Source organism: Suncus etruscus, chromosome 15, assembly GCF_024139225.1.
Source record: "Suncus etruscus isolate mSunEtr1 chromosome 15, mSunEtr1.pri.cur, whole genome shotgun sequence".
Taxonomy (NCBI): Eukaryota; Metazoa; Chordata; class Mammalia; order Eulipotyphla; family Soricidae; genus Suncus; species Suncus etruscus.
Window position 1 is genome coordinate 19,256,105 of NC_064862.1, and position 24,853 is coordinate 19,280,957.

The window sequence follows — 24,853 nt, forward strand, 5'->3', positions numbered from 1 at the left end:
CACTCACACACACACACACACACACACAAATCACTCTTGGCTTGGGGGACCAAACCCCCCCCCCCCCCACAGAAATCACTCTTGGCTTGGGGGACCAAACCACTGTCCGTCCTAGGCTAGTGGTTGCAAGGCAGACACCTTACCTCTAGCGCCCTATTTTTATTAATTAATTAATTATTAATTAATTTACCTTTTACTTTTTTGAGCTTCACCTGGTAGCTTTCAAGGGATGCTCACTCCTGGCAGACTCTGGGGACCATCTGGGATGCTGGGGATTGAACCAGGTTGGCCGCATGCAAGGCAAATGCCCAACCGACTACTATTGCTTTGACTCCTGGACAGGTTTATTTTATAGTCCCAAGTATATTGTACTTTGTCTGGTATACATTGGAGAGTAAACATTGAGTGTTTTAATAAGAGCTTTATTGACTAACAAGTTTTTATATGATGATATTCCAAGGTATCTAAGCTTAGCATGTTGACTCTTACATATTTGGTGATTGGGGGAGTCAAATACGTTATTGACTTTTCTGAAAAATTAATTTTTTTTTTTTTTTTTTTTTTTGTGGTTTTTGGGTCACACCCGGCAGTGCTCAGGGGTTATTCCTGGCTCCAGGCTCAGAAATTGCTCCTGGCAGGCACGGGAGGACCATATATGGGACGCCGGGATTCGAACCGATGACCTCCTGCATGAGAGGCAAACGCCTTACCTCCATGCTATCTCTCCGGCCCGAAAAATTAATTTCTGTTTATGCTTTGCAATGTATCTGCCTTATATTTTTCTCTTTGGGGTCACACCTGGTAGTGCTCAGGGGTTACTCCTCAGTTTGCACTCAGGAATTAATCCCTATAGTGTATGGGAAACCATTTGGGTTGCCAGGAATCGAACCTGGGTCTGCTGCATGCAAAGCAAGTGTCCTACCTACTGCCTACTGTCTCTGGTTTATATGTGTTTTTTTTTTTTTTTTTTTTAATCCACTTCTGATTTTTATCCTTGTCATAATCTGCTTTTTCAGTATATTGTTTACTTCTTTTATGGGGTATGGGGTATCTTCCAAATGGTTCTCAGGGTTGAGGTTCACTCTTGGTGATACTTGACTAGACCAGATGGTTCAGTGCTAGGGCCTAAGGGGTTGCAGTGCTCGGACCTCCAGGACCACAACGGGGTGGGCGTGGGAGGGCACCTCTCGAACCACACCAAGCGGTACATGGGGAGAGACTGGGGCTTGCAGATAGTCTTTTTTTTTTTTTTTTTTTTTTGGTTTTTTGGGCCACACCCGGTAACGCTCAGGGGTTACTCCTGGCTATGCGCTCAGAAGTCGCTCCTGGCTTGGGGGACCATATGGGACGCCGGGGGATTGAACCGCGGTCCGTCTCCTAGGCTAGCGCAGGTAAGGCAGGCACCTTACCTCCAGCGCCACCGCCCGGCCCCGCAGATAGTCTTTAGTGTTCTGTGTGTGCCTTCTTCCCTGGCCGTTTAGCTCCTGCAGTCATCATCCATAAGTAGAAGCCCATGCCTGTCTTTTCTGAGCCCCAGAACTACATGTCCAACCGACTGCTGCATGTCTCACGCTTCTAACTCTGGACACTTTTGCTCCTGTCCTTTAAGATTTCTGAAATCACTGGCATTAGCAGCTTGGCCACAGCCCCTCGTCTTCCTTCCAAATCCAGCCAGTCCAGCTCTATCGTTTACTAAGAATAACAGGAATGTTTTCATCCTTACTGTCATGAAGGACCAGGTCACAGTTACCTGAACCTTTTTTTTTTTTTTTTTTTTTTTTGTTTTTGGGCCACACCCGGTAACGCTCAGGGGTTACTCCTGGCTATGCGCTCAGAAGTCGCTCCTGGCTTGGGGGACCATATGGGACACCGGGGGATCAAACCGCGGTCCGTCCAAGGCTAGCGCAGGCAAGGCAGGCACCTTACCTTTAGCGCCACCGCCCGGCCCTACCTGAACCTTTTCAACAGCTTTCAGTGGCCCCACATCCAGGCCAGGCCCAGCAGTTCAGCCGTGTTGTTTATTTTAGAGCACAGTTCATCTCACCTCCACAGTTCAAATATTTTTCTCCTTCATTGCAGAAAATGGTATCATCAAGACAGATAAAGTATTTGAAGTCATGTTGGCCACCGATCGCTCCCACTATGCGAAATCAAACCCTTACATGGATTCTCCACAATCCATAGGTGAGATTGCGCTTCTGAAAATGTCATATTGTAATCTATTTCATCTATAGTTTTTGTAAGTGAAAATAGAGTTGGTATACAAATATTTATTATCTGCTTGCCAATAGACTGATATATAGAAATGTGTTATTATACATATACATGTTAATTTAAATGTTTTACCTTATTTATTTATTTATTTTTGGTTTTTGGGTCACACCCGGCGGTGCTCAGGGGTTACTCCTGGCTGTCTGCTCAGAAATAGCTCCTGGCAGGCACGGAGGCATGGGGGACCATATGGGACACCGGGATTCGAACCAACCACCTTTGGCCCTGGATCGGCTGTTTGCAAGGCAAACACCACTGTGCTATCTCTCCAGGCCCGTGATTTTTGGTTTTTGGGCCACACCCGGCAGTGCTCAGAAATTGCTCCTGACAAACTCGGGGGACCATATGGGATGCTGGGAATCGAACCACCATCCTTCTGCGTGCAAGGCAAACACCTTACCTCCATGCTATCTCTCTGACCCCAGCACTGAGTTTATAGCCTTATCAAACAGGAGTAGAACTTGGAGGGCAAGTTGGGGGGTAATCTGTTGAGACTGTATGAGCTCATCAAGGCTTTCCTGAAGACTGTTTTCCAAAGTAGCATTTCTGTATAACTGATATGCCATGGTTTGGAGAAGAAATTATTTTCTTTATTCAGGCTTGCGTTGATATCTTTTCAACTGGTTTCATTGCTTCCACACTTGCCCCTACATGTGGATCCTACCTGGATAGCATTTAATGTTCAAGCTTTCTCAAGGAATTTTTGATAGTATAGGGAATGTTGTACTAGATGAGCATTTAGCCATTGGCTTGATAGTGTTTTTTATAATTTTATTTAGCTGCTGCATGATAGAACTCGTAAAGTATAAGGTTGAGGGGCTGGGCAGGGTGCTTGCATGGGACTAATCCAGGTTTAATCTCTGACACCCCATACTGCAAGGAGTCTATGATACTGCAAGAAGCCAAGTACAGCCAGGTATGGCTCCAAAACCAAGCAAATAAAATATAAGATTGAGTTTTAGTTTCTTGAGATTTATAGTTCTTGAATATTATAAAATGGGTTTGTATGGAATATTTGATATGTTTGTGCCTCTCAGTGTATCAGTTTTTCTTTTCTTTCTCTTTTCTAGGATTCCAAGCAACAATTAGTGCTCCACATATGGTAAGCTAACTTTGATTATTTGGGTATAAAGACATTTTCCCCCCTGAGTACTGTGAGTGCCCCTCACCAAAAAAAAAAAAGAGCAACCACCAAAAAAACCCCAGAAAATAAACTGGCCAATTATAGCAGTTATGGTTTTAAGTTTTTAATGTCAGTTAAACAATACTTTTCTGATTTTTTAATAGGTATTTAATATTGCAGAAACATTTTCTAAAAATTAAATTCTACATTGCCGGAGAGATAGCATGGGGATAAGGCATTTGCCTGGCATGCAGAAGGATGGTAGTTCGAATCCCGGCATCCCATATGGTCCCCCGAGTCTGTCAGGAGTGATTTCTGAGCAAAGAGCCAGGAGTGGCTCCAGAGCACTGCCAGGTGTGACCCAAAAAACAAAAAAAAAAAAAAAAAAAAAAAAAAAAATTTAAATTCTACTTTATGCTAAAATAAGCTATACTTATATTTATTGTATTAATTGCAGGAAAATAAAGGAGGAAAATTGTGTAAATATTAAAAATAGAACTGACCTTTTCCTTTGATTTTGTGACCATACCCAGTTGTGTGGGGCCAGGTTGGTGCCATCCCTCCCAGGGCTCCTGCATACAAAGTATGTGCTTCAGGCCTTCATTTTTCTTAAACTTTATTTATTTATTTATTTATTTATTTATTTATTTATTTATTTATTTAATTTTTGTTTTGTTTTTGGGCCACACTCAGTGACACTCAGGTTACTTCTGGCTATGCACTCATAAATCGCTTCTGGCTTGCAGACCATATGGGACACAGGGATTCAAACCACTGTCCATCCTGGATCTGCTGCATGCAAGGCAAACACCCTAGTGCTGTGCTATCTCTACGACTCCTAAATTTTATTGATTGATTGATTGGTTTTTGGGTCATACCCAGTGGGGCTCGGGTTGCTCCTGACTGCACTCAGAAGTCGCCTCTTGCTCGCTGGGGCAAAATATGGGATGCCGGGAATCAAACTGGTTTCGAACACCTGTCAGCCGCATGCAAGGCTAACTCTCTACCGCTGTGCTATCTCTTAGGCCCCAGTTCCAGGCCTTTTTTTTTTTTTTTAACATTTTTTTGGGGGTGGCCACACCCGGTGACACTCAAGGGTTACTCCTGGGTATGTGCTCAGAAATCACTTCTGGCTTCGGGGACCATATAGGATGCCAGGGATCGAATGCAGGTCCGTTCTGGATTAGCCGCTTGCAAGGCAAAATGCCCTACTACTGTGCTATTGCTTTGGCCCCAGCTCCAGGCCTTCTAACTGGTTCCCTAGCCCTGTGAAAGATGGCTTTTATGCAAGATTTCCTGAGATAATTTATTACCAAAACATTAAAGTGAAGAAAATAGTCAGCTTTTTTGTTTTTGTTTTTGGGCCCCAGAGATTGAACCTGGGTCAGCCACATGCAAGGCCAGAGCCCTACCTGCTGTACTCTTGTTCTGACACCCAAAGATCAACTGTTTATGTAGATATTTTTTCTTTTGGGGGGGAGTTTGGGTCACATTCAGTGGCAGTCATCGCGGCTCAAGGGCTCTTCCTGGCTTTAGGTTCAGGAGTTACCCCTGACTCTGCTTGGGGGACTCTAGGTGCTGGGGTCTGCTGTGTCCAAGGTAAGTGCCTTAACTTCTTTGGGGGGGGGGGGTTTGGGCCAAAGTCAGTGATGCTTTGGGGTTACTTCTAGCTGTGTTCTTAGAAATCGCTCCTGGCAGGCTCGGGGATGCCAGGGATTGAACCCAGGTCAGTCCTGGGTCAGCTGCATGCAAGGCAAATGCCCTACTGCTGTGCTATTACTCCGGCCTCTGGTGCCTTAACTTTTATATTATCTCTCGACCCTTTCATGATGATGTTTTGTTTTGGAGTCAGATGTAGCTTTTTGGGGACTACTCCTGGCTCTGTGCTCATGAGTGTCCTCTGGTGCCCTGGGGATAAGCTGTGGTATTGAGGATCCTAACTGGGGTTGGCCACTGTTCTCTCTCTCTGGTCCCCTGATGAGTTAAACATGTTATATTTAGACACGATGGCTTCTGAAGTTGCTGACAGATTTTAGGCCTGCAGTGTTCCCAAGTTCGTCCCAGAGACCTCAGGATTCTTCCCCTACAACCTTTAGGGAATTTTAATTTTAATTTTTTTTTTTGGGGGGCCACACCCAGCGATGCTCAGAGGTTACTCCTGAGGGCTGTCTGCTCAGAAATAGCTCCTGGCAGGCACGGGGGACCATATGGGACACCGGGATTCGAACCAACCACCTTTGGTCCTGGATCAGCTGCTTGCAAGGCAAACGCCACTGTGCTATCTCTCCGGGCCCTAATTTTAATTTTTTTACTTTGGGCAATACCCGGCATTGTTCAGGGATTACTCCTGGCTCTGTGCTCCCAGCTTCTTGCTAGGGGAGCACCTGGGGTGCTGGAGAACGAACCTGGGTCAGCTGTGTGCAAGCAGGTGCCTTACCTGTCAGACACTTTCTCTGATCTCTTCTTTTTTTTTTTTTTTGGTTTTTGGGTTACACCCGGCGGTGCTCAGGGGTTACTCCTGGCTGTCTGCTCAGAAATAGCTCCTGGCAGGCACGGGGGACCATATGGGACACCGGGATTTGAACCAACCACCTTTGGTCCTGGATCAGCTGCTTGCAAGGCAAACGCCGCTGTGCTATCTCTCCAGGCCCATCTTCATGATTTTTTAATAATGTGGTAGACATTTAAGTGTAGCTTTGTAATAACAGTAATTAGTTTTATTTATTTTTGGGTTTTGGGTCACACCCAGCGGCATACAGGTTACTCCTGGTAGGCTCGGGGACCATATGGGATGCCGGGAATGGAACTCAGGCCCATCCTGGGTAAGCTGTGTGCAAGGCAAATACCTTGATGTTGTGCTATCACTCTGGCCCCCAGTTATTAGTTTCAACTCCTTGTTTTGGGAAAATCTCTAAAATTAAGGGTTTTTTGTTTTGTTTTTTTGGTCCATATCTGGTGACGCTCAGGGGTTACTCCTGGCTATGCGCTCAGAAATTGCTCTGGCATAGGGGACCATATGGGACGCAGGGGATCAAGCCGAGGTTCATCCTAGGTCAGCCTCGTGCAAGGCAAATGCCCTACTGCTGCACCACCACTCCAGCCCCTAAAACGAAGTTTTATATGAAGAATGAACTAAAGGAGGCCCTATTTCCAAAGCATACCTAATGTGATTCTTTTAAATTTGTAATTTATTATAAACACACACACACATATATACTTCTTAGAATTTATCCTCTCTATTATGTTGTTACTATTTTATTGCCCTACAGATACACTTTATACTTTATATACTTTGATCTTTTGTTACAGGCGAGCAAATTTCGATATCTTTGTTTAGGGACAGGCTAATGTTGTAATGCGTCTTATCATAATACTCACCATACAAATGAATAAGCTTGACTAGGAGGATAAACCTGGGACCGAAGGACTTGCTTCTATATATGCTTGTATATATATATATATTGTATATATATATGCTTGTATATCTATATACATATATATACACACACACACACACACACAATGAACATATTTGGAAGGAATCACAAAAATAGGTGTGACATAGATTGTCTTTAAGGAATTCAATTAACTGTCAGGGAATGGATATGGAATGGAGACTTTATAAAAGAAAATTTGTTTTTGGATTCTGGGTCACACTAAGTAGTTCTCAGGAATTACTCCTGACTCTGCTCATCGATCATTCCTGATGGACTGAGAGGACCATATGGGGTGTGAGGGATTGAACTCAGCTTGGCTGTACTATTGCTTTAGCCCAGTAATGGTATCCAGTCAATTTCACACTAAATTCTTTTTTTTTTTTTTTTTTTTTTTTTTTTGGTTTTGGTTTTGGGTCACACCCGGCAGTGCTCAGGGGTTACTCCTGGCTGTCTGCTCAGAAATAGCTCCTGGCAGGCATGGGGGACCATATGGGACACAGGGATTTGAACCAACCACCTTTGGTCCTGGATCGGCTGTTTGCAGGCAAACGCCGCTGTGCTATCTCTCCGGGCCCCACACTAAATTCTTTATAGTATTTTGACTTTGGTTATTTAAGCTAAAAACCATTTCACAGATTTTAATTGCTAAATGTAAAAATTTAAAAAGTGACAATATTCTTTTTAATTTCATGTAGATATGTTTTATTGTCTTTATAGATGACAGTGGGAGATAGATTGATGCAAAACTGGTAGCTTCATGTGCCATGGTGTATATATGTATATACATATATGTGTACACACATACTACAGAGTCTTAAAAATGTCTGTGCTTTGTTTTCTTTTGGCAGCATGCGTATGCACTAGAACTTCTAGTTGAACAATTGCATGAAGGAGCTAAAGCTCTTGATGTCGGATCTGGAAGTGGAATCCTTACTGCATGTTTTGCACGTATGGTAAGAGCTGTATTGGTGTTTTCTTTCGCCCCCATAGTGTCATAGCAATTTGTAAAAATAAATTTCATTAAGATAGCAGTTGGAATACATATTATTTTGATCTTTTTTGGGTGTGGGTGGGTTGCAAGTGATGGAACAGTCAACTCAAATTGACACAGCTAAAAGGAGGAGTTTATGTGTTTGGCTTCCTGCATATCTGGAGTCAGGAAGCTTGGATGTTTTTGACAGGATTTTTTCTCTGGGTCTTGGGATGGTTTTGATTTCCTTTCCCGGGTTGGCTTCAATACCAGGCAAGCTCTCCCTTTGGATCGTAAGATGACACCCAGGAACTTGGAGGTTTTGTCTTTCCAAGTTTTCCTTCGTGTGGGAAATAGTGCCCCTAATTTCTAACTAGCCTTCATGGGTTTATTAGGAATGAGGATAAGAGGTTTTTTTTCCCTCTCACATTGAGAAGAAATACACTTAATGTGATGTGTAGTTATGGGCTGGGAGAATTGATCAGGGGGTTGGAGCCCATGATTTGTATGCAGGGACCCTGTTTTTTGTTGTTGTTCGTTTGTTTTTTGGGGCCACACCTGGTGATGCTCAGGGATTACTTCTGGCTATGCGCTCTGAAATCGCTCCTGGCTTGGGGGACCACATGGGACATTGGGGATTGAACCCGGGTCCATTCTAGGTCAGCTTCGTGCAAGCAGCCCTACTGCTCTGCCACCACTTTGGGCCCTGGACCCTGTTTATTTGAGCACCAGCACTTCATGGTGTGTGCCCTACATCTGTTGTAATGGGAGTGACAATGCCACCACCAAAATCAAGGGAGTCAGCAGACATTAGATTTTAAACTCCTAGTAGGTGGGAACTTGGTCTGATTTTTGTCGATTGCTATATCCTTCTTATTTGGCACATTATAAAGACTCAGGGTTTTTTTCATTGTTTTATTTCTTTTCTAAAAGTTAAGCCCTTGATGGTGCCAGCGAGGTGGCGCTAGAGGTAAGGTGTCTTGCCTTGCAAGCGCTAGCCAAGGAAAGATCGCAACCGCAGCATTCCATATGGTCCCCCCAAGCCAGGGGCAATTTCTGAGCGCTTAGCCAGGAGTAACCCCTGAGCATCAAATGGGTGTGGGCCCCCCAAAAAAGTTAAGTCCTTGTTAATAGAGTTCTGGCTATTGGCTTTTTTGGTTCTAACTGGCAGTATTCAGGGCTTACTGCTGGATTTGCATTCAGGGATCACTCCTGGTGGAACTCAAGACTATGGGGTGCCAGGATTGAACCCAGGTCAGCTACATGCAAGGCTTGTAGATAATACATAAAGATAATACATGCTGTATTATCTCAAGAATATTTTCTAAAAGCTTTAGATATAGCATTTAAGGGGGCCGGGTGGTGGCGCTGGCGATAAGGTGCCTGCCTTGCCTGCGCTAGCTTAGGACGGACCGCGGTTCGATCCCCCGGCGTCCCATATGGTCCCCCAAGAAGCCAGGAGCAACCCCTGAGCGTCACAGGGTGTGGCCCAAAAACCAAAAAAAAAAAAAAAAAAAAAAAGAAATAGCATTTAATTAATTCAGTATGCTCTCTATACTCAGCATATTTAGGCTTTAAAAATTTATCTTAAAAAGTAAGAGGTTGGCCCGGAGAGATAGCATGGAGGTAAGGTGTTTGCCTTGCTTGCAGAAGGATGATGGTTCGAATCCCTGCATCCCATATGGTCCCCTGATTCCCCCGGAAGCAGGAGTGATTCCTAAGTGCAGAGCTAGGAAACCTGAGCACTGCTGGGTGTGGCCCTAAAACAAAAACAAAAAATAAAGATACTAATTTAAATTAATGATTTGTATATATAATTGCTAGTTCTATATAACAGTCATTGCTCTAAGCGTATTTAAGATATTCTTTTTGTTTGTTTGTTTCTGGGTCACACCCGGCAGCGCTTAGGGGTTACTACTGGCTCTATGCTCAGAAATAGCCCCTGGCAGGCACGGGGGACCATATGGGATGCTGGGATTCGAACCACCGACCTTCTGCATGAAAGGCAGATGCCTTACCTCCATGCTATCTCTCAGGTCTCCTAAATATTCTTTATTGGGGGCTGGAGAAAAGCACAGCATTTGCCTTGCTGTGGCTGATCCAGAACCTGGGTTTGATTTCTGGCATCCCATATGGTTCCCAGAGCCTGCCAGGAGCAATTTCTGAGCACAGAGTCTGACCCCTGAGTGCTGCTGAGTGTATATAGGCCAAAACCCAAAAAATAAAATAAAATAAAAAGAGATATTCTTATTTAATTATTTTTTATTTTATTTTACTTTTTTTGTTTTATTTGTTTTTTGTTTGTTTTGTTTGTTTGTTTTTTTTGGTCACAACTGGCAGCACTCAGGGGTTAACTCCTGGCTCTATGCTCAGAAATCCCTCCTGGCAGGCTCGGTGGACTATATGGGATGCCAGTATTCGAACCAATGACCTTCTGAATGAAAGGCAAACACCCTATCTCCATGCTATCATCTCTCCAGCCCCCCAAAACCAAAAATAAATAAAATGTATCGCATAATTAGTCATAATAACATTTGTTTCCAGGTAAGTGAAAACAAAGTTACTTGGAAAAAAAGTGGAAGAGAAGAGGAGAGAGAGAGAGAGAGAGAGAAAAAGAGAGAGAGAGAAGGGAGAGAGAGAGGAGAGAGGGGGGAGAGAAAAAGGAGAGAGAGAGAGTGAGAGCGAGAGAGAGAGAAGAAAAGAATACATTTGTGAAAATTATTGTATTTTCAATGAAGTCAATACAAGGCTGAAGGTTTTTTTGGGGGGAGGTTTGGGTTTTTGGGCCACACCCAGTGATGCTCAGGGGTTACTCCTGACTATGCGCTCAGAAATCGCTCCTGGCTTGGGGGACCATATGGGACGCCAGGGGTTCGAAATGCAGTCCATCCTAGGCTAGTGCGGCAAGGCAGACATCTTACTGCTCCATGCCATCACTCTAGGTCCTGGGGCTGATTATTAAGCTGTTGTTAGCTGTCCACTCTGTTAAATTGTGTTCCTTTAGGGATGACAACATCAAACAAATGAAGTTTTCTAGAAATTCAAAGCACTGTTATTGATACTATGACTTTTAGGGCATGAACTCAGCTGGCAGATCTCCAGAGATGAGGGAGGGCCCTTGGACTTGTGATTTGGGGTGATGGAGGCAGCAAGCTAGGCTTTGATTTGAAGGCAGCTTGGCCCACCCTCTCCTCCTGAGATGATCAACTTTCTGCTGTGTGGGCTGGTGTACACATACTCTTCATGGCTCAGTTTATGACTTTTGAGAAAGGAATGAGTATGGAGCTGGATTGATTCCACTGTGGCACCTTTATTTGTGGGCATGGTTACAGCAGCCAGGCCTTTTGGAAGAAGGAAGATATGCAGGGAGGGTGCCCTCACTTGCTGCAAAAAACCCTGGTGATATCAGCCCCCTAGTTGCTGTATCCGAAGTTTGGTCAGATTGGGTGTCCCTGAAGGGAATTGTAGAGGCACTATGAGTCAGGGCCATCAGGAAAACAGTGGTTCTGGGTGATGGAGGCAGCTTGTATGGCTTGGGCAGCATGGGGGCTTGGCCTGCTCTCTCCTCCGAGCTGGCCAACGTTCTGCTTATGTGGGCCAGTGTCCCCGTGATCTTTCATCTCATTCGAGAAAAGAGTGAGTCTGTGGAGCTGCCCCATTCAAACATGGTGACTGCCTCATTTTTCTTACTATTACAAGTTTTTGTAATTCAGCATCAAAGATGAGAAAGTTGTATTTGGTAAATTATTAATTGAGTAGTTGGTATTCTTTTTTTTATTTTTTTTTTTTTGTTTTTGTTTTTTTTTTTTTTGGTTTTTTTTTGGGGCCACACCCTGTGACGCTCAGGGGTTACTCCTGGCTATGCGCTCAGAAGTCGCTCCTGGCTTGGGGGACCATATGGGACGCCGGGGGATCGAACCGTGGTCCGTCCTAGGCTAGCGTAGGCAAGGCAGGCACCTTACCTCCAGCGCCACCGCCCGGCCCCTAGAGTAGTTGGTATTCTAATTGGAGGCTTAAACTGTCACTTTAATTCTCTAGTTTCTTTTGGGGGGCATACTTAGTGATTCTTTGGGGGGCATACTTAGTGATTCTTGTTCTTTTCCCCCAGCTTATTGCTTGGTACTCTGCAGTGCTGAGACTCAAATCTCTGTCTCCTCTTTCCAAAGCCTGCATTTCTAGCCCTCGGAGCCTCTCAGCCCTTTATCTTGAATTCTTATTATTGTCTGTGCCCTGTGGAAACATTTTAATGCTTACAATGAAAAGGTTTGAGCAGTGCCTTACCAAATTATTTTCTCACTATAGGTTGGCTCTACTGGAAAAGTCATAGGAATCGACCATATTAAAGAGTTGGTAGATGACTCGATAAATAACGTCAGAAAGGATGACCCAGCACTTCTGTCTTCAGGGAGAGTACATTTGGTTGGTGAGTATCCGAGCATTTAAAAAAATGTTCTTGGATGATATTTTATGTTTACAAAATTCCATGTAATAGTTAACACTTAGATCTAATTCCTTTTTTTTGTGTGTGTGTGTGGTTTTTGGGTCACACCGGCAGTGCTCAGGGGTTACTCCTGGCTTCATGCTCAGAAATTGCTCCTGGCAGGCACGGGGGACCATATGGGACGCCGGATTTCGAACCGATGACCTTCTGCATGAAAGGCAACGCCTTACCTTCTTGCTATCTCTCCGGCCCCTAGATCTAATTATTGTCTTTGTTTATTTTTAGCAGTTTTTCTTTTCCTATGCTGGTTTCTAACACATGCAAGGCATATGTTTTATCACTAAGCTACAACCTGCTTCCATAATTTTTGGGTGGGGGGGAGGAAGGGGATGACAACCCATACATGGTGATGCTCAGGGGTTACCCATGGCTCTGCACTCAGGAATTACTCCTGGCTGGCTCAGGGGACCATATGGGATGCGGGGATTGAGCCTTGGTCTGCCACAAGCAAGACCAATGCCCTACCCTCTGTGATACTGCTCCAGGCCCTCTATATTCAATAGTTAAGTCCTAATTAAGAAAAAAATTTAAAATGTTAGAATCATTCTACATTAACTATGGTGACATGACTATTAAATTATTTCAGAAAAAGGTGATGTTGAATTATTTTTCCTTTTTTTTTTTTTGGTTTTTTTTTTTGTTTTTTTGTTTGCTTTGTTTTGTTTTGGAGCCATACTCGATGGTCAGGCCTTACTCCTGGCTCTGTGCTCAGAAATTACTCCTGGCAGGCTCAGGGGGCCATATGAAATGCTGGGGAATGAACCTGGGTTAGCCAAATGCAAGGCAAATGCCCTTCCTGCTGTGCTGTCACTCTGGCTCCTCTCCATTGGTTTTAAAGAAGTAATGCCAAACTGAAAGTAGGGGTACTGAGAGGAGGTTGTGAGGTGAAAGTTGGCACTCTGAGACAGCGATGGAAAATGTGGTGCTTTAACATTTCTGCATGAAGCACTGTCATTAATAGTCTTCTAAGTCATGGTGCCTCAGATAAAGTAAATAATAATGTGAAAACAAAGGAATGTATGTCCAATATGAGAAATCTAATCAGTACAGGAAAGACATTTTTCTGAATTCCTGGGTTTTTTTAGACATTTGTGAGACTGATTATATAACTTTTATAATTGTTTCATATTATATGTACTTTATGTTTTATAGGTTTTTTTTCTTAGCTATATACAATAGGTATATCCATGTAAGAACATTGTAGGCTGTTGTGGAAAAAACAAAAATATACAAAAAGCGCACAAACTATCACTTTTGAACTGGAGAGATAGCCCAGCTGATAATGCTCTTGCCTTGTGAACTGTCAACCAGGTTTAATCCTGGCACCCCAAAAGGTCCCCCAAGTTTTGTCAGTTGATCCCTGAGCATGGAGGCCAGAGTAAGGCCTGAGCACAGAGCTGTGATCTCCAAAAACAAACAAACAAAGAAAACCAAACATACAAAAATACAAACAGAAAGAAATTGGTGCCAGGGAGATAGTACAGGATTTGTGGCCACACATTTTGCACACACAGGTGCAAATCCAGGGACCCTAGCACTGCTGGGTCTGAGTGACATCATATCCTTGGATCCTTGGGCTCAGCAGTAATCTGTCTGGCCCAGATGGCTGAATATTGCCAGAATGGTCTGCCAAGGTTTCTTGAATACCACCTAGGAGTCCCTCCTGGGGTGAAAAAAAAAAAACAAAACAACAAAACAGAAACCACATTAGTGCTTCTCTTTTTTTTTTTTGGGGGGGGGGGGCCACACCCGGTGGTGCTCAGGGGTTACTCCTGGCTGTCTGCTCAGAAATAGCTCCTGACAGGCACGGGGGACCATATGGGACACCGGGATTCAAACCGACCACCTTTGGTCCTGGATCGGCTGCTTGCAAGGCAAATGCCGCTGTGCTATCTTTCCAGGCCCGCTTCTCTTTTTTCTAATGTAACTGAATATCTTTTTTTTTTTTTTTCCTCCTTTTTAATCCACACGTATTGTAATAATGTACATGGGATGCCGGGCTTCCAACCTGAATGGTTCCATACGGGCAGCTTGCTAGGCAAGCGCTTTTCCTCTGGGCTAGGGTTCCGGCCTCTACTGAATATTTTTTTTATAAAAATCTTATTATTCGGGCCCGGAGAGATAGCACAGCGGCGTTTGCCTTGCAAGCAGCCGATCCAGGACCAAAGGTGGTTGGTTCGAATCCCGGTGTCCCATATGGTCCCCCGTGCCTGCCAGGAGCTATTTCTGAGCAGACAGCCAGGAGTAACCCCTGAGCACCGCCGGGTGTGACCCCCCACCCCCCAAAAAAAAAATCTTATTATTCTGTGGTACTCGGATTGAACTCAGTGGCTCTACATAGAAAGTTTGCACTTTAGCTCTGAGCCACACCCCCCCATACACAAGTACTATCTTTTTTTGGGAGGTGTGTTGGGCTGGCTACACCCAGAGGTACTCAGGAATTACTCCTGGCCCTGTATTCAGAAATTACTCCTGGCAGGCTCATATGAGATGCCCGGGATTGAGCCTGAGTTGGCTGCATGCAAATGTTCTACCCACTGAGCTATCACTTTGATCCAAGCACTATCATTTTTATGACTTTATTGCACAATTACTCTACCATTGAGTTTTGCATAAATAAAGCCATACATTCAGGGTTTTGTTTGTTTGTTTTTGGTTTTTGGGCCACACCAGAGACGCTCGGGTTACTCCTAGCTCTGCACTCAGAAATCTCTCCTGGCTCGGGGGACCATATAGGATGTCGGGTCCATCCTGGTTAGCCACGTGCAAGGCAAATGCCTTACTGCTGTGCTATTGCTTCGGCCTCTCAGGGTTTTTTTAAATTTTTATTTAAAAATTAAATGGTTTTGAATAAAGAAAAAAAAAAGATAAAAATTAAATGGCTTTATCTAGGAAATACAGGGCTGGAGAAGTGTCAAAGAGAAGCCAGGCCACTATAAAGGAAAGGAAGGAAAATGATGCAACCTAAACTGAGAAGTGGATGATTCTTGACCTTCGGTTTATTGTTCAAATAAAAAAATTTTTTTTCTTTTTGGGCCACACCCAGTGATGCTCAGGGGTTACTCCTGGCGATGCGCTGATAAATCGCTCCTGGCTTTGGGACTCAGGGGGATCGAACCAAGGGTCTGTTCTAGATCGGCCACATGCAAGGCAAACACCCTACTGCTTGGCCACCACTCTGTTCCCCAATTAAATTTTTTTTTGTTTTGTTTTTGGGTCACACCCGGCAGCGCTGAGGGGTTACTCCTGGCTCTAAGCTCAGAAATCGCTACTGGCAGGCTCAGGGGACCATATGGGATGCCGGAATTTGAACCACTGACCTTCTGCACGCAAGGCAAATGCCTTACCTCCATGCTATCTCTTTGGCCCCCAAATAAATATTTTTATCATTCATTTATTCATTTATTTGTCCCACACCAGGCAGAGCATAGGGGTTACTCCTGGCTCTGTGTTCAGAAATACCTTCTGGCAGGCTTGAGGGACCATATGGGATGCCAGGGATTGAACCTTGGTCTGTCCTGGGTTGGCCGCATGAAGGTAAATGCCCTACCTGCTGTGCTAAAGCTCTGCCTCTCATATTTTGTTTTTTGACTTTTGGGTTATACCTAATTGTGCTCAGGGCTTACTTCATCTTTCTTTTTTTGGCCACACCCAGTGATGCTCAGAGGTTACTCCTGGCTGTGCACTCAGAAATTGCTCCTGGCTTGGGGGGACCATATTAATGCCAGGAGATTGAACCATGGTCCTTCCTAGGCTAGCACAGGCAAGGCAGACGCCTTACCAGTTGCACCACCGTTTGGCCCTCACACTTACTTTTATAGCTTTGCTAGGGGGTCAGTCCTGGTGAGGTTTGGGAGTCCACATGTAGTGTTGGGTATCAAACCCGGATCAGTCACGTGCAATGCAAGAGGCCTACCTGCTGCTGTACTACTGCTCTGGCCCATGCAGTTTCTTTTTATGACCATAGAACATTTCATAATCAGAGCATTCCTGTAATGATCAACTCGGATTGTGAATAGGTAATTGCTCCTGATCTGGGATGCATCACGTGTTTCTGTGAACAGATAGTTGTGTGTAGAGGTATATATCCACATCATGAAAGCATTCCTTTCTGTATGAGCATTCAACCTGAAGTCAGGTTTATAGGAAGATGACTGAGGAGTGGCAGGCCTGCTTTCTTTTTTTTTTTTTTTTTTTTTTTTGGTTTTTGGTTTTTTGGGCACACCCGTTTGACGCTCAGGGGTTACTCCTGGCTATGTGCTCAGAAATCGCCCCTGGCTTGGGGGGACCATATGGGACGCCGGGGGATCGAACCGCGGTCCTTCCTTGGCTAGCGCTTGCAAGGCAGACACCTTACCTCCAGCGCCACCTACCCGGCCCCAGGCCTGCTTTCTAAAGCGATTGCACCAGGCTGCAATTCTCACAGCATCGAGTCTGGTTTACTTTGCTCTGGATCTCTGAGCACCTCCTTTGGATGGGCCACAACTGGAAGGGAGTAAGGCTACTTCTGGCTCTGTGCTCAGGGCTGGAGGTGCTGGGCTCGAACCCTGTGTTGGCTGCTTGCAAGGCAAGAGCCTTGGCTTCTGTGCTCACTCTCTCACCTCAACACTTCCACTTTGTTTTTCTTTTCCATTTCTATGCAAGTGCATAGCAATATTTCTTTGTGACTTACATTTTGAAATTTTCTATTAGTGAGGTTCAAAACTTGCCTGTGTTTGCCATTTGCATTTTATCTTTGGTGAGCCGTTTGTTCAGATAATTGAGTGTGCTTAGATATTTTTTGCTTTATAAGACTTTTAAATGGTTTTGTCTGTGTGTATTGCTAAGTATCTGTTCCAACTCTGTGGCATGGCTTTTCAGTCACACATTGGTTTTTATTTTTAATAGAAATTCTTAATTTTAATGTAGTTTGATTTTCTAGTTTTTATTGTTGTTTCTTTGCCACACTTGGGGGTGCTCAGGACCACCTATGGCTTTGTGCTCAGGGGCTATACCTGCTGGTGCTCAGAATTTGAGCCAGTGTCACAGTTGTAGCCATGTGCTGAGCAAGTGTGTAGACACCTGTGTTGTCCTTCTTGCCCCAGAGCATGTTTGTCTGTATTATTTCTTAAAAACGTTATCACCATAGCTTTTCACGTTTAAATTTTTGATCTTCCTTTTCTTTTGAGGAGTGTGTGTTCACACCCAGTGTTAGTTGGGCTGCTTGTGGTGTGGCTCTTGGGAGCAATTCCCAGGGCCCTTTGGAGGACAGCGCAGTGCTGGGGTGAGCTCTGTTATCTCACAGGATCCTGTCCTGTGAGCCATCTCCCAGCCCCTGCTTCCTCATTGTCCTGACATTACTATTTTGCATGCATGAGGTAGGGGTTTGCATATGTTTTTCCTGTATAAATATCCAGTTGATTTCAATATAGATTTATTTAAAAACCCTGCCCTTGCCTTACTTTATACCTTGTGTAAGGTGGTTCCATCTGAACAGTGTTTTACAGCATCTTGGTTTTTCTTTCAGTGGGGGATGGAAGACTGGGATATGCCGAAGAAGCCCCTTATGATGCTATTCATGTAGGAGCCGCAGCCCCAGTTGTGCCCCAGGCAGTGAGTTGGGTTCTTTTCTGTGTTTGTGTGCTTCATTCGACGGGAACGACACGGTTTGTAAAGAAATGTCTCTTGAGTCTTGTCTATGTAGTTAGACTTTATGTCATGCATTTTAGTTCTAGCGACTTGTCATTTTTATGTACAAGAAAGTTAATATAAACAACAGGAAGATGACTAAACAGTAGCACATAACTCTTTTTTTTTTTTTTTTTTTTTTTTTTGGTGGTTTTTGGGTCACACCCGGCAGTGCTCAGGGGTTATTCCTGGCTCCACGCTCAGAAATTGCTCCTGGCAGGCACAGGGGACCATATGGGACGCCGGGATTCAAACCAATGACCTCCTGCATGAAAGGCAAACACCTTACCTCCATGCTATCTCTCCGGCCCCAAGCACATAACTCTTGTTTGAAGTGACATTTGACTCACTTAAAAGAGTACTCGAATTGGGAAACATACCTTTGAAAAAAAATTTTTTGTTGTGTTTTTTTTTTTTGTGTGTGTGTTTTTTGGGTCACACCCGGCAGTGCTCAGGGGTTACTCCTGGCTCCATGCTCAGAAATTGCTCCTGGCAGGCACTGGGGACCATATGGGATGCTGGGATTCGAACTGATGACCTTCTGCATGAAAGGCAAACGCCTTACCTCCATGCTATCTCTCCGGCCCCTGTTGTTTTGTTTTTTTGTTTTACCTACTGGCACTCGGGTTACTCTTGGCACTGTACTCAGAAATTGCTCCCGGCAGGCTGAGGACCATATGGGATGCCGTGTGCAAGGCAAACACCCTACTACTGCACTATTGCTCCGGTCCCATTGAAAGTTTTTTAGTTTGTTTTAGTTTTGGGGGGGGGGGTCCACACCTAGCATCACTCAGGGCATACTCCTGACTCTGTATTCAGGGCTCACCCCTAGTGGTGCTATGAGTCCATATGAGATGCCAGGGGTTAAATCCAGGTTGGCCACAAAAAAGGCAAATGCCCTCCTGTCACTGGCCCCTTGCCCCTGAGGCCTTTGACCTTGACCTTTTATTAAATTCTGAACTGTATAAAACTGTCTAATGTGATTGGGAGAAACCAGGATATATTTGTCGTACAGTTTGCCCTCACAGAGCTTATATTTTAATTTTTAATTTGGGGATGTCACACCCAATGGCGCTTAGAGGTTACTCCTGGCTCTGTGCTCAAAAATCATTCCTGGCATGCTTTAATTTTTATTTTATTTTTTTTTTTTTTTTGGTTTTTGGGCCACACCCGTTTGATGCTCAGGGGTTACTCCTGGCTATGTGCTCAGAAATCGCCCCTGGCTTGGGGGGACCATATGGGACGCCGGGGGATCGAACCGCGGTCCTTCCTTGGCTAGCGCTTGCAAGGCAGACACCTTACCTCCAGCGCCACCTACCCGGCCCCAATTTTTAATTTTTTACCAAGTTATTCATGATTGAGTTTCTGTCATAGAAAGTACACCAGTACACCACCCTTCCACTTGGTGCACATTTTTCGTCACCAGTGTCTCCAGGTTCCCACCTACACACCCATCCCTGGAGCTTATGTTTTGGGTTCTATTTTACTTTGTTTTTGAGTCACACCAAGCAGTGCTTAGGACATACATTGGGTTCTGTGCTCAGGGATCATTCCTTGTAGTACCCATGGCCCAAATGGTGTGCCAGGGATTAAACCCAGTGTGGCATTGTGCAAGGCAAGCACCCTATCCACTATACTATTGCTCTGGACTTCCCTTTTTTTCTTTCTTTTTTTTGGAGGGCCACATCCACCAGTGCTCAGGGCTTTCTCCTGGTTCTGTGCTCAGGGATCACTCCTTGTGTTCTCAGGGAACCCACCGTATATGGTACTGGGAATTGAATCTGGGTTGGCTCCTTGTCAGTCAAGCACCCTTCCCACCCTACCTATGACTTCAGCCCATCACAGAGCTTATCTTCTTGATGATCTCTGTTGGGTGAATTAGGGAAATGAATGACATGCAGTTTTTGATACATGTTGACTAGAAAAGTACCAGTGGGTGTTTTTTTTTTGGGGGGGGCCACACCCATTTGATGCTCAGGGGTTATTCCTGGCTAAGCCCTCAGAAATTGCCCCTGGCTTGGGGGGAACCATATGGGACGCTGGGGGATCGAACCACAGTCCTTCCTTGGCTAGCGCTTGCAAGGCAGACATCTTACCTCTAGCACCACCTCACCGGCCCCAGTACCAGTGGATTTTAAGGACCAGAGGATTTTGCATAGCCAAGGAGACTTCGTATATGGAAAGGAACTTGAACTGAACTTCCGAGCAAGAGGGAGGACAGTTCTGTATTATATGTTTGTAGGAAGGGAAATGTCCAAGTATGGAACTGATTTCTCCTCTCAGCAAGACCTGATGTTTGTGTCAGCCCTTTATAGATTCAGTTTACTGAAATCTTAGCTTTCTGTCCCCAACTTTATCAAAGCTCTTGATGATGAATAGGGACTGAAAGTGACACTGTCTCTTCTGTCCTGCCTCATATACTTGGCAACCTGGAAAAATTTCTTTTTGATAATTCTTTTTTTTTTTTTTTTTTTTTTTTGGTTTTTGGGTCACACCAGGCAGTGCTCAGAGGTTATTCCTGGCTCCAGGCTCAGAAATTGCTCCTGGCAGGCATGGGGGACCATATGGGACGCCGGGATTCGAACCGATGACCTCCTGCATGAAAGGCAAACGCTTTACCTCCATGCTATCTCTCCGGCCCCTTGATAATTCTTAGATCAGTGATGATGGCCATTGATCTGGTTATTGACTGAACACTTTGGGGGAAAATCACTTACTCTCTTTGGCCATATTTATTTTTAAGTTAAACTTAAATAAAAAATTGTTTCTTAGATTTTGTTTTTAGAACACAGCTACTGGTGCTCACGGTTGACTCTTGGCTCTGTGCTCAGGGGTCACTCTTGGTGGGGCTTGTAGCTCCTCATATGGCATTCTGGGGATTAAATTTGTTGGCCACTTGCCAGGCAAATGCCCCACTTACTAAACCTGTCTCTGGTCTTCTTTGGCCTAATTGTTAGTTTAAGAAAACAAGAAGAAAAGAAGTTTAGGGGCTGGAGCAGTGGCGCAAATGGTAAGGCTTTTTCCTTGCATGCGGCTGACCTAGGACTGACTGTGGTTTTTACCCCGGCATCCCATATGGTCCCCCAAGCCCCCAGGAGCAGTTTCTGAGTGCATAGCCAGGAGTAACCTGAGCGTCACCGGGTGAGACCCAAAAAGCAAAAACAAAACAAAAAACCCATTAAAGTAGTGTTTTTTTTCACACATTTATTTTTATTTTTTAGTTTCTTCTTCTTGCTCCCTTGGTCGATGTTAATTTGTTGACTAGAGGCTGCTTTTTACGTGACCAGAGGTCACGTGGTGCACTGCTCTCACACTAGGTCTGGGTGATCGCCACAATCTGCATCCCTTAAGTGTAGGTTGACACACATTCTTAGCCGAGCCAAACAGTTCTGGGTTGTGATGCTTCCTGAGGATCACTGTCATGCTCGCTCACGTGCTCCATGCACACAGACATCAGGGATTTGGATGGTTGTCTCTTGGGTTCCTTGGCTTTCAAGCCATGTGGGTGGGGTTCAGGGGGGCTTCTCTCAGCACTTCCCTTGGAGATTCCTGATGTCCTCGGGACTCTCTGGTTCCAGGGATCCAAGCCAGCCCATCTGCATGTTGAGCTGTACATCCCTCCCGAGCTTGGTATTTATTCACTTTGGCTTAATTTTAAATAATGTGTGAGGTGGGGTCAATTAATTATTTTGGGGTTTGTTTTCTCCTTTTAATTTTTTTTTTTTTTTTTGAGTTTTGGGCCATACCCTGTGATGCTCAGGGGTTACTCCTGGCTCTGTGCTCAGAAATTGCTCCTGGCAGGCTTGGGGGACAATGAGATGCCAGGGATCGAACCCAAGTCTGTCCTGGGTCAGCCATGTGCAAGGCAAACACCCTACTGCTGTGCTATCGCTCTGACCCCTTTCATATTTATTTATTTATTTAGTTTATGGGTCACACCTGGCAGTGCTCAGGAGTTACTCCTGGCTTTATGCTCAGAAATTGCTCCTGGCAGGCTCAAGGGACCATATGGGACCTTCTGCATGCCAGGCAAATGCCTTACCTCCATGCTATCTCTCTGGCTCCTTTCACAGTTATTTTTTTTTTTTTTTTTTTTTTGGTTTTTGGGCCACACCCGGTGACGCTCAGGGGTTACTCCTGGCTATGCGCTCAGAAGTCGCTCCTGGCTTGGGGGACCATATGGGACGCCGGGGGATCGAACCGCGGTCCGTCTCCTAGGCTAGCGCAGGTAAGGCAGGCACCTTACCTCGAGCGCCACCGCCCGGCCCTTCACAGTTATTTTTAAGGTACATAGTGACAGTGAATCAGGGCCATTCTCACCACCAGTGTTAACCTCCCTTTGCCCTTGTTCCCAGCACGCATCCCATACCACCTCCTTTCCCCCAGGAAAGGAGTGTAACTGCTAGTGTAACTGGTCCCTTTTGTCTATAACTTGTTGTAGATTGGGTATCTTTATTCTGTTGTCGTTGACTTTGGGTTGAGTGGGTTGAGTAGCGTGTTTTTCTATGGTCTCAAGGCAGATACTGATTGTCCAAGCTGCTTTGGTACTCCTCTCAGTCTCCTTACAAGATTTTTCCCTCCCCTTCCCCTGCTTGTAATACATTTTAATTGAAGTATTTTTGCTGTTATTTTTGGGTCACGCCTGATGGTGCTTAGGACTTTCTTCTGGCTTTGTATTCAGGAATTAATCCTGGCAGTATTCAGGGAACTATAGGGGATGCTGGGAACTGAATCCTGGTTGCCTGAGAGCAGGACAAGTACCCTCCCCACTGTACTCTCTCTCAGACCTCCAATTAACATGATGTAGAAAGATGTAGTCATGTGTCTGTATATATGTATATCTACACATATCTATATATATATACACACACATTCTATCTATATATATACACACACAGTCATGAGTAGTTTGGTGAACATGATAGTTAACTTTTGTTTTTTTGTTTTTGGACCATACTCAGCAGCGCTCAGGCATTTCTCCTGACTCTATGCTCAGAAATCAATGTCTGGCAAACTCAGGTGACCATATGGGACGCTGGAAATCAAACCTGGGTCGGCAGAGTGCAAGACAAATGCTCTCCCTGCTGTGCTATTCCTCCAGCTCCTATAGTTAATGATTTAGTTTTGTTTTGTTTTTGGTCCACACTTGGTGGCGTTCAGAGGTTACTTTTGGCTCTGTGCTCGAAATCACTCCTGACAGGCTTGGGGGTCCTTATGGAATGCTGGGGATCGAAACGGTTCATCCAGGTTGGCCACATGCAAGGCAAATGCCTTAACCGCTGTGAGCCTGCTATATTCAAATTTTAATTTGGTTATTTGGTGTGTGATGCCAGAGTTGAACCCAGGATGTAGCGCTACCGTTAAGCTACAACTTTGGCATAGTAGTTTGTGTTTAATTTGGGGGCAAGGTGAGGGAGGATACCTGGCAATGTTCAGGGCTTATTTCTGTCTCCTTGGGGTTACTCCTGGTGGTATTCAGGGACATATGTGGTGCTGGAGATAGGCTGCATTCAAGGGGCTGGTTGTATTCAAGGCAGGTGACTTAAGCCCTCAGTACTATCTCTGTGGCCTTTTAATTTTTATTTTGCTTTGCTCTTTGGCTTGGGACCCTACCTAGCTGTGCTCAGGACTTAACTCCTGTTTCAGTGCTCAGGGATCACTCCTGGCATAGCTTGGGGGGTGCACATGGAGTGCTGAGTATCAAACCAGGGTCAGCTGAATGCAATGCAAGTCCCTTATCTGCTGTATATGACTTTCTTTTCAGCTCCCCCTCTTCCTTCCTTCCTTCCTTCCTTCCTTCCTTCCTTCCTTCCTTCCTTCCTTCCTTCCTTCCTTCCTTCCTTCCTTCCTTCCTTCCTTCCTTCCTTCCTTCCTTCCTTCCTTCCTTCCTTCCTTCCTTCCTCCCTCCCTCCCTCCCTCCCTTCCCTCCCTCCCTCCCTTCCCTCCCTCCCTCCCTCCCTCCCTCCCTCCCTCCCCCTCCCTCCCTCCCTCCCCCTCCCTCCCTCCCCCCTCCCTCCCTCCCTCCCCCCTCCCTCCCTCCCTCCCCCCTCCCTCCCCCTCCCTCCCTCCCTCCCCCTCCCTCCCACCGTCCCTCCCTCCCACCCTCCTTCCCTCCCTCCCTCCCTCCCTCCCGCCCTCCCTCCCTCCCTCCCTCCTTCCTTCCTTCCTTCCTTCCTTCCTTCCTTCCTTCCTTCCTTCCTTCCTTCCTTCCTTCCTTCCTTCCTTCCTTCCTTCCTTCCTTCCTTCCTTCCTTCCTCCGTTTTTGGGTCATACCCGGTGGTGCTCAGGGGTTACTCCTGGTTCTGCACTCAGAAATCGCTCCTGGCAGGCTTAGGGGACCATATGGGATTCTGGTATTCGAATCACCCTCTATTCTGTCTGGGTCAGCTCCCTTTTTAATTTGTTGTTTACATAGGAAAGGTGGTGCTAGTTCCCAGAGTTTCTGTAAGGGGAAATTTAGGAAGTCCTGCAAAGAACTTCCTAGGTTTGGAGCAGGAGAAATGGAGAAATACCTCAGGGATTCTCCCTCTACACTCATTCCATAGTTTTGGCTCTATGAAATTTTTACTAAGATGCTGTTGGAAGACGAGACGTTATGTTAAAAAGAAAATTAAATGAATTTAAAAAAAGAGATAGATCTCAATTAGTAACTGCAGGGAAAAAAAGGATCCTACAAGAAAGAAAACCCAGTAGGGAAGGTGCTGCAGGGCTGGTGATGGTGTTTGGTCTGGGAACACTGGGGTTTTGCTTCTTCCCTGCATGGTTCCCTCAGCACTGCCAGGAATCAGCCCCCAAAGACCCATCCCGTATGACCCTCCCAAGTCCCCTATGCCTGGCCCCCCAAGTGGGGGAAATGATCATCAGAATCTGGTTCCAAAGCAAGT

The 24,853-nt window shown here is 45.2% G+C and overlaps 1 protein-coding gene across 1 annotated transcript in view; it reads left to right on the forward strand.

Annotated features, from left to right (window-relative positions):
* Positions 1-24,853, forward strand: part of PCMT1 (protein-L-isoaspartate (D-aspartate) O-methyltransferase) — a 48,739-nt gene that overhangs the window by 11,621 nt on the left and 12,265 nt on the right. The window contains exons 2-6 of the mRNA XM_049789360.1: positions 2,080-2,184; positions 3,342-3,373; positions 7,680-7,784; positions 12,104-12,224; positions 17,809-17,894. Coding sequence (XP_049645317.1) covers positions 2,080-2,184; positions 3,342-3,373; positions 7,680-7,784; positions 12,104-12,224; positions 17,809-17,894 — 449 coding nt within the window. The remainder of the gene's footprint in view (positions 1-2,079; positions 2,185-3,341; positions 3,374-7,679; positions 7,785-12,103; positions 12,225-17,808; positions 17,895-24,853) is intronic.